Source organism: Emys orbicularis, chromosome 11 (assembly GCF_028017835.1).
Source record: "Emys orbicularis isolate rEmyOrb1 chromosome 11, rEmyOrb1.hap1, whole genome shotgun sequence".
Lineage (NCBI taxonomy): Eukaryota > Metazoa > Chordata > Testudines > Emydidae > Emys > Emys orbicularis.
Window position 1 is genome coordinate 42,698,275 of NC_088693.1, and position 10,202 is coordinate 42,708,476.

Sequence of the window (10,202 nt, forward strand, 5' to 3'; positions counted from 1 at the left end):
CCTTATTAATAAGCCTGATTTGCGAAAATGAAAATAAATCAATCAATAAAACCTGTACTTTGGGCGCATTGTTCTAAAATTTATTACACTTGATATAAATATATTCTTTGGACTTTTTTTGTATTATTTTGCAGTGTTAAAAATAAAGTATCCTCAATAAGAAACATGTTGGGAGAAAGAGTGGAACACGTTTGATTTTTAAAATGTAAATTACTAAATGTCCTGTAAAGAACACAGACCTTCAATGATTACACTTTCCCCCACATGGGTGATAATGGAAGTTAAAATGTGAAAATCTGAAAGGGGAATAAATCTACAACTAGAGTCGTATCAGCAGATCATCAACGAGGATTTTAATTTCAAGCATGTATATATGCATGTATATAATGATGTTTGCAATAAAAATATATGTACATATGCATATGTAGGTATAGCAAATAGCTTCACACCTTTACAATAAATGAGGAAACCGTAGGTGAGAAATAAAGCGTAATAATCATAATAATCGAGTCAAGTGGGCATAAGGAGAACTCACAGTTCTCCGGATTCTAGCTAAAGTGCTCTATCTAAAGCTTTACAAATGTTTGTTTTCTCTTATTTTCCCTTTTGTAAAGCAGCGTTCCACTCCTACTCCACTCATTTTTATAGGAGTGGGGACAAAGCTTTCTCCTCCCCCTCGCAAGTTAGGGATTTTAATATTTCAAGTATTACTATAATACTTAGAACAAGAGGGCTCCGTGGGTGTAGGCGGTGCTGAAATTACCGGCTTTGAAGAACCTGTATGCAAAGTTTCGTCCAATCGTTTTAGGCTTGCCGCTTATTCCCCGTTGTAACTAAATCCTGCTGTAAGAACAGCTGAAGGCCTTTGTTGGAAATGTGTGATCGCAGTCTCTACAGATCTGGCTACGTTGGTTCTCTCTTGAATTTGCAATCGCCGGACTCCTTTTATTTTCCTAATTTGCGGACTAATGGCAGTCAATTGGCGGCTCTGCCCACCATTTCCTACCCCAGAAGCTCGATCCCCTGGACTTGCTCAAGTTCGTGTACAACTCAGCCTCAGAACCACGCTTTCAGCGGCTCCTCGCAGCCTTACCTTACGGGCTCTGTTCCAATCAACATCAATTCCAACAGCAACAAAGAGTGCCTGGAAGAAAACAATAAATACTACGCCCACGAAGCAAGCTCCAAACAGGAGGAAAGATGCAGGCAGAGGCTCTCCTTTGCCAATGACCCAAGTATTACTCATCCAACCAACTTAAAGCCAGTGAAGTATGACCACTCCAGCCTGCAAAGAGGTTTGCATGGCTCATCGGCTCTTTTTGAAGTGAATTCCTCTCCTTCAAGCTTAAAGGAGGACATCAAGAATTCGGTCAACTTGAACCTGACAGTGCAGTCTGCAGCAGTCCAGTCATGTCTGAGACCTTCAGTGCAGGATGGTATGCCTTAAATAACTCACTTTATCTAGAAGAGACCTAGAGAATAATTTTCTAAAAGACCATTAGAATTATTTTAATTACACGTTTATCCATTTGCGGAGATAATCAGTTTATCTGACAGTATAGATAGCTCTTGTGATGTCCAGTGTACTTGACAAAAACATACCTTGAGCAAGTTACATTTATGTAATGCGGTTTATTGCATGCTCTATGTATTGCAGACAATTTATCCATTAAATTATCGACATGTTTGTTGTAGGTTTGCCTTGGTGTCCCGCCCAGGGGAGATTAAGAAAGAAACGGAAACCTTACACAAAACAACAAATTGCTGAATTGGAAAACGAGTTTCTCCTCAATGAGTTTATTAACCGACAGAAGAGGAAAGAGCTATCAAACAGACTGAATTTAAGCGATCAACAAGTAAAAATTTGGTTTCAAAACCGAAGGATGAAAAAGAAAAGAGTAGTAATGCGTGAGCAGGCGCTTTCTATGTACTAGAAAAATGTCTTGCCATTCCTGTAATGAACATGTCTTTTGCAACTCTAGCGTAGAGTATATTCCCGATGAAAACTTTATTATTATTATTAAAACAAATTATAGAAGTTCTAAGCAAACCTTTGGGGCTCTTGTAAATTCGCAAATATTGAATTCTTGGCCAAAACGAAGAAAGAAACCCCCCCAAAAGGCTACACTAAGACCTGTATTATCAGCTCTTATCTTTAATTTCCCTTTATAATAGATTTTCTTCTACTTTTTTCTTTCCTTGGAGGATGAGCGGTACTGAGCTAAGATCCATTTCTCTAACTGTATGTAAACATAATTTTGCAGAAAAAAATAAAGAAACATTGACTAGTAATGATCTTGGATATTTAAATACTGGCTAGTCCCTTCATATATTAACTTGCCCTACAGTACGAGCATGCACTGTTTGTTTATTTTGTGGTTGGGAATAACCTGTTTTTTTTAAAAATGGAAAAGCGTATAACAAATAAACCCTATTTTTAATAATCCATTAACGTAATGGCATAGATCCGAGAACCCAGAGGCATAAATTTTAACTGGGCACGTGACTTGTGCGCAAGTGCATGGCTTAACTTGACTACACGGCTTCATAATGCGCCCAAAGGTTTTCTGCTTCTTGCATGTTGAAAATGATGCATTAACTCCTGCTACTTATTTTAAAAGGGGTCGAATAAATCTCTCTTCTGCAGTCATAGGCTGCGGCAAACTGAATGAAAATGCCTGAAGTACTGGGGGTAAAAAATCCTTTGTGCATCTTCAAACATTCATGTGAGACTGAAGGCTGCAGTTGTCTCCTGCAGCCCTGCCCTTATACCTAGACTTTTAAACTGTAAATGGAAAATCAATGGTCAGGCCTTTGAGCCCTTTGCCGCAGCTTCTTACTTGTATACCACAAAGAAATACATGTAAACGGGCTGCCTTTGGCTTTGGTTTTCAGATGCGCAGAATGCTGATCCTCTTATTGCCTGCTCCATTAAAAGAAAAGGAACTTTTATTTCGACGTATATATTGGTCTGTCTGTCAGCAAACGTGTCGAGGTATCTTTCCCCCCCCCACACACACATACACTGCCTTGAAAAAATAATGCTCTCCCAGTCACGTCCATGATAAGATGTTTTGATTCATTGACCAGAATCCAAGTGCAAAACTCAGTTGTCTGAGCTCCCTCACCCACCCCAGCCCTCCTCTCTCTCCTGAAAGAAAGAAGCGAAATGTCACTGCGAAGGAGTTTTTAAAAACTAAACATCCCCCGGGCCCCGCCGCCAACGTTACTATAACTGTGCTCTGTTTCAAGCTGCATGATCTAGAAATTGAACTAAAAAAATCTTGTAGGTCGCGCCATTTGTTTGCTGCAAATCGTTTATGCGGTGGCCCGTGCTGTGCGCAGTCTACGTGCCTTTAGCCTTGTTGGTCGGGATGACTTTGGCCTGGTCCAAATGTGACACTGGGAAAAAAATTAAAAAATCAAAGCACCCTGTTGTAGGCGATAAAGATGCGGTCAATACAGGCCGATCTGCAATTTCTTTTCCATCACACACCTGAACAACAAATACTAGTGCCAAAGAACCGGGTAAACATTGAAAACTCTCCAATGCATGGGAGGGATTTACTTCCATTACTGTTATTTCATCTGGCTGTTCAAATGATCATTTCGCATAATTTTTTTCTGAGGACAAAAGCTTCTGTGCCTTTGTCCAATGCAAACACCTCCAGTTATAAACACCTCTAACTTCATCGAGAAGAGCTCGACACATTTTCCAACTCATTTGATGTGTTTTAAATGTTTCATCGAATTAAATCCATTTTTCTTACTTCGTTTTTGCGGGTGATCCCTTTACCTTAAATGTGAAACTGATTTGTGAGCAGTACGCAGAGCTCTCTACCAGATGCGAATCAAATGAAAATTACATATATTTACTGGGTTTTATCATTTAAAAATTTCAAGGGATGTTTAGGTCCTGATTAAAATGTCTATTGAATGTATTTTTCACGTAAATCAGTTTTTAATGCAGAGGCTTTTTCTGCATGCGAAATCTTGGGCTGCCTTTCCTTTATAATAATAATTCAAAATGACAGAGACTGGGTTTTTCTGATATGAAATAGACTTAAATGTACTTCCTTCAAGGCGAGTGAATAAGGATCAAAATGACAGTAAACAATACAAAGAAACTATCTATTAATACAAGCCTAGTGACTGTCTGAAATCAGCTTCAGCGTTGGCCAAAATATAATTTAAAAAAAGACACATTTGAACTTTGCTCCTATCCAATCATCAGCTTTAAAATGTGTTATGGCAGTTGTAAGGAAACAGTCTTTCCAGCTCATTTTGGATATAAATACTGGCTTTTTTGGGGGTGCAGTGTATCAGCAATGTTTCTGAATGCCTGAGGCTGGTTGCTACAGAAGAGGAAAGCGGTAACGGGTCCAGAGATATTTTCGATGATAAGAATGAGAGCCAGCAAACTGGGGATTAGTATTTATGTCTTCTAAATTATCATATTACCTCATTACACAATGGAGGAAAAAATACGCCTGAGGATCTCGCTATTCAAAAGTGAACACTTCTGAAAACCACCAGCGAAACAATGCATTCTGAGAATTCCAGAAATTATATTTTTAAAGATTTTTTATTTAAAGCTAATGCGAACTGGTAAATACAAATCTCTTCTTCTCCTAGTATGTTCTTCGATAATAATAATAATACAAAGAAATTCTATTGAAAAAATCCAAAAGAAAAGACCCAAAACTTCTGAAGCTTCATTGCTGATTCCACCCCTCCCCCGCATACCAGTCCTTTCCAATACTGTCTAGCAAAAATTGACTTGTTTATATTGCATTTTCCACCGTCCCCTCATTACATTTACAAACTGCCCAACCATTTTATTTCTTAATTTTCTAATATTAAAGCTTTAGAGGAACATTGGATGAAAAAATGTAGAAAGAACAATGCATTATTCATTAAGCTTAATTGCTCTACGATGCTCACTTACTGTGAATCTATATTCTTTATTGCCTTGAAATGAAAGTAGAAAATAAAAGAAAGAATAGGAGACGTAGGATCTAAAATATATAACCAAAGCGCGCGCGCGCGCGCACACACACACACACACACACACACACACACACAGTGGCACAATATTTTGCATATAAACTGCAACCTTAAATATAAAGCAACGACCGTCGCTCTGTGTGTATGTACATACATGCAAATATGCATATATAGAAAGATATACTGTGTATACACACACATTCAGTTGAGTGTGTGATTAACTAGATAGATACACACACACAAAGATATACATACTATATATACCCATGTGCCTATATACATATATATTTGTATCTAAATACATATGCACATACATGTATGTATTAAATAAATATCTATATATTAAATAAGTAAACACGAATATATTCTCATCTATTTATATACTCCTATATTTAATTATCTACCTATAGATTTCTGTGTGCGTGTGTGTCTATGTACGTGCAAATCACACAGACATACATGCATTGTAGCAATACACACATACACACATACATTCATTTATTCAGTCCAACATAAACATCTTTATATTCGGACCGAAATCTAATTCGGATAAGCTGATTAAGATAGGGTGTTCATTCCTGCTAGCTTGCTAAGGAAAGGAAACTCTGGGTGCTTTTGTGTTTCCTAAAAGAGCATAAATAATTAAAGTTTGGCAGGGAGGAAAAGCTTTCTTGCAGAACTGTAGTGGCAATAAATGAAATGACTCAGAATCTCTTCTCCAGTCAGTTTTTACGAGAGCTGCCAGACAGTGTCTGTTCACGTTCTCCAGATACTAGGGGCGCCATAACAAAGTTAAGGTCAAGTTAGTGTCTTATCTTGGGTGGCACAAAAATACCGCATCTTCTCTAGCCGGACTGGGTATATTTTTAAATCCGAATGTTATGCAAGTCGTCTTAATTTTCACGGAGGTCTTTTGGAAATGTCACTTGGACAAGAATACTTGCTAATTCTAGGCAACGATTGCAGATGTTACAAGACGCCTAACGGTAAAGTATTCGCTTGAATATATCCATTATGTGCATTTATGTTTCGATGCTATTTCATCTGCTTAGAAAAAGGATTACATGTAGTTGGGCTAAGATCCAATATGGGGTAAAAATGCTTTAGCAATCAGGAATTCGCACATTCATTTCATTCAGGTGGAATCTTTGCGGTGTTATTGGGTGGACATTCAAAAAATTAGATTGTTGGGTTTTTGGTTTTGGTCAGGGATTGTTTCCTAATTGAGCTGTTTTCTTATTAACAAATCGTCGGCATGTCGTTGAACTTGAATTGCTTGAAATTGGTTGACTCCTATCCCAATATCTAATTGATTCTAGGGTTTCTGCAGCCAAAGGAAGGGATACGATTTCGACTAGAGCTTACTTAGTTGTTTTGGGTGCTAAAGAAAATGAAGTTCCATAGGTTCATAGCTCCCCATCAAATTAGTAACTTAGTCTTGAGAAATCCTGGAGCATCATGCAAACGAATCTTTGCCATGTTCCGCTGGGAACTCAGGGTGGGAAGGAACACAGAAGCCATTTTAGCTACGCAGTCATCATTTTTAGGAGATAGTTGTTGCAGCAAAATCTAAAAGGCTTGAAGTCTTCCTCGAGGAAGGAAATTATGTATTATGTGCTGTGCGTTGTATCTAGTGAGATCTTTAGTGAGTATATCTGATGGGATAAATCAGATTGTTGCATTAATGGTGATATACAAGCGAGGCACCATGGAAAAAATAGATTGAACTTCAAGTTGTCTGAATGGCTTTGGACATAGTCCCTTTGGAAAATAGGACATTATGCTCAGTTTGGGAGCTGCTTTGACGACCCTTGTATCATATGGACACGTCTGAAGATTTTTTTGGGGGGGGATCGGAATAAAAGATTCCATACCTCTACCTCCCTCTTTCTACAGCTAAAAGCAAAGTGCGCATAGTAGGTGTCTGTCATTGCGGATGCCCCTGCTACCACGCAGTGCAGATGTTTTATACCCCATCGGGTTATACTGAGCCCCTTTTCTGGGTTCAGCCGTGATAACAAAGTTAAGATTCTGCGTTTCTTTCTTTCCTTTTTCTTTGTTTTCATTATTCTTTCAGTCCGCTTCCACACCTGTAGGGGCTTCGCATTGTGTGAGATTTTAAGTCATCTGTGGCCTGAGTGTTTGCAGACAGTATTCTGACAAAGCTTGGCTTTCAAGGGTCTTTTTTACAAAAGCGATTCTATGTGGCATAACGGCATGTTTTTTTTTTATTTAGAGATGAGCATGCCCTGTGGCTAAATTGGACATTTTGTACTGGGGAGGAACAAAAGATTCCTATAGAGATTTGGTAAATGCCCTCGGAATGAATAATTGTCTTGGTGCAAGATTATTTCTGAAGCTTCTTCATTAATTAAATAATTTTGTTTTCATAATATGTGGCCCATTTTTGTGCTCATTTTAGGTATAATAATATTTAAAAAAAATAAGCTGGGCTAACGCTTATTATGTGGCTCTGCGTTAATTACCAAAACTCCCAACTATGAAATGAAAATGAACATTGGTTGAAGTTCATGGTATCCGGTCACTGTCTGATATTCTGCTTTCCAAGGAAATCGTGGCTGTTGGGTTTCTTTTCCTCCAAAGATATGATGTTGCATCATAATCTCTCCATAATTCCAAATGAACCCCGAAAGAGACTTCCTTTAACAAAATAGGCTAATAGTAATGTTCTATTTGCATATTTCTCTTTTCAGTCTCTCATACACACCCTCAGACAAACACACAGGGCTTGTACTTAGGGAAAGGAAAAATAAGGTTACTGAGTCTCATAGTTTGAATTTTGTAACAGATTTTTATGCCAACTATGGATTTCTAGATCTGAGTTAGCAAATCTGCTAGAGTATGTAAATAGGGACTTTGCTTTCCTAAATTTACTATCATCAGCTAATTACCAGTGGAAGTAGCAACAAGCAAATATTTCCGATGCTAAATTGTCATATTACAGTGTCGAGGTCTCCGATTTGAAGCTCACACCCAGATAGCTAGGGATGACCTTTCCCAGTCGAATTATCTGTGCCTATTTCCCTAAATATGTTTAGAGACATGCCTAGACAGAGGGGATCGGAGGAGTTCTGTGTGCGTGCGTTTTGCTTCAGTGCTAGGGGCTGGATTTCCAGCAGTGTGTAGGAGTCGCTACACAGACTGTGCATTCTCAGGTGATTAGCCTCTCTATATATTTACCCCATCTTGCCGTGGCAGAAAGAAAGATAAAAATGTAACATTTGTACAAATGCGTTGCTCATCTCTCGGTGCTGGGAGGCTCTTTGGAGAGATCTTAGGAGTCTTTCAGAAGGGCTGATATAGATATAAGGACATTTCTACATGGCGTCACGTGACATAATTACCACTAGAATCAATCAAGATGAATTGCACGTCAGCACACGGTGGGGATTTTTTCTTAGTTGATCCTGTCCAAACCCTCTTGTGCAATAGATGGATCTTGTTCAATGCACTGAAGTCTCCTGGTTGCTTGCAATCGCAAAAAGGAAGACATGACTGAGTTTGACGATTGCAGCCACAGTGCATCCAATATGTATCTACCAGGGTGCGCTTATTACGTTTCACCTTCAGATTTCTCGACGAAGCCCTCTTTTTTGTCTCAATCGTCTTCCTGTCAAATGACTTTTCCTTATTCTTCTAATTTACCTCATGTCCAACCTGTGCGAGAAGTGGCATTCAGGGAATACGGATTAGAGCGCAGCAAATGGCAGTATAGGGGCAGTTATGCTCCTTATTACTCAGCTGAGGAGGTTATGCATCGAGACTTTCTGCAGCCTGCTAACAGGAGGACGGAAATGTTATTCAAAACGGATCCTGTGTGCAGCCACCATGGACCCTCCGCCGCTGCCTCCAACTTCTACAACACGGTGGGAAGGAACGGCATTCTCCCGCAAGGATTTGACCAGTTTTATGAGACAGCCCATGGACCTCCATACCAGCAGCAAGCAGAGAACGAGGGGGAAGCGGCCAAGAGCGACTTGAAACCTCAGAATAGCACTTGTAGTAAAACACCTTCCAGCCAAGAGAAGAAAGTGACAACAGAAAACAGCGCCGGTTCCCCTTCTGGTGAGGCTGTTGCAGAGAAGAGCAACAGTTCAGGTAGGTATCAGTAGTAAATTGGGGGCAATCGTACAAGGCCAACACTTTGTCAAGCCGCATTTTATGTGCAATTTTATAAGCATCCAAAGGATTTTATATATCCTATAAGATTTCCTTTACCGTTGTAAAGCGTGTTTACGATAGGAAACCAATTTACGTGGGCTTAAGGTATTTTTGGAGCAGGATATTAATTGTTATTAAATTGTTGATTTGGGAGGGAGCAGAGAGATTTCACAGCTATTATTCAGAGCACCCTTAATTATAGATTCTAATATTTTCATTTGTTTAGGGGAGTAGTTTGAGAACCTTGGAATATGTCCAACCAATTTAAACATCTCTCTGTACTGCTAGATAGGGTCTATTTTAAGGGGAAGTTGGAAATGTCCACCTTTTGCAAAGTTACCCAGAAGGGGGGTGGGAAAGGGAGAAATCTCTCAGAATGTTTTCTTAACTGTTAGGATGCTGCTTTCTTGTAAATGGGATGTTATGAATGTGTCTTATCTATCGTTATCTCAAAGTGTTAATTGGAACAGCATAACATCAGTTTATTCTGTCTTGAATTTCAGTAGTTCCCCAGCGATCAAGGAAAAAGAGATGTCCCTACACCAAATATCAAATAAGAGAACTGGAACGTGAGTTTTTCTTCAACGTGTACATAAACAAAGAAAAAAGACTGCAGTTGTCCAGAATGCTGAACCTCACTGATCGACAAGTTAAAATCTGGTTCCAGAATCGAAGGATGAAAGAAAAGAAACTGAACAGAGATCGACTCCAATATTTCACTGGGAATCCCTTGTTTTGAAAGAAAAGAAAAGAAAAGATCTCTACCTAACCTGCCATCTGAGTACACCAGAAGATTGGTTTACAGGACACATTCACCCTGCGGGACGCAAAGTTTCATTTTCTTGTTCAACTCCGGTGCCTCCAAACAATCAATGTCCACTGGAGATATCGGGGGTTTGGCGGAACACGTTCCTCATAAGGGGAAGCTAGAGCAAATCCAAAAGTCCATTCTCCAATGTCTATCGCCCAAGGTGGTTTTTTTCTCTCTCTTTCATGATGGAAACCAATGGACC

At 39.1% G+C, this 10,202-nt stretch overlaps 2 protein-coding genes across 2 annotated transcripts; both read left to right on the forward strand.

Moving 5' to 3' along the window:
- Nucleotides 1–874: 874 nt before the first annotated feature.
- On the forward strand, nt 875–1,934 carry HOXD12 (homeobox D12). Its single transcript, XM_065413809.1, has 2 exons — nt 875–1,436; nt 1,696–1,934. The coding sequence occupies exons 1-2, from the start codon at nt 875–877 to the stop codon at nt 1,932–1,934; spliced, it is 801 nt and encodes a 266-aa protein (XP_065269881.1).
- Nucleotides 1,935–8,519: 6,585 nt separating this feature from the next.
- HOXD11 (homeobox D11) lies at nt 8,520–9,928 on the forward strand. The gene is made up of 2 exons (XM_065413625.1): nt 8,520–9,126; nt 9,693–9,928. Exons 1-2 carry the CDS (start codon nt 8,520–8,522, stop codon nt 9,926–9,928), a joined length of 843 nt encoding a protein of 280 aa, XP_065269697.1.
- The last annotated feature ends 274 nt before the right edge of the window (nt 9,929–10,202 follow it).

What these genes read in the sequence shown, in the direction of transcription:
- HOXD12 (XM_065413809.1), top strand. Translation starts at nt 875, where the DNA reads ATGTGTGATCGCAGTCTCTACAGATCTGGCTACGTTGGTTCTCTCTTG. An exon ending in GAGACCTTCAGTGCAGGATG is followed by an intron (nt 1,437 to 1,695) that starts GTATGCCTTAAA and finishes TGTTTGTTGTAG; the next exon opens with GTTTGCCTTGGTGTCCCGCC.
- HOXD11 (XM_065413625.1), top strand. Translation starts at nt 8,520, where the DNA reads ATGACTGAGTTTGACGATTGCAGCCACAGTGCATCCAATATGTATCTA. An exon ending in AGAGAAGAGCAACAGTTCAG is followed by an intron (nt 9,127 to 9,692) that starts GTAGGTATCAGT and finishes CTTGAATTTCAG; the next exon opens with TAGTTCCCCAGCGATCAAGG.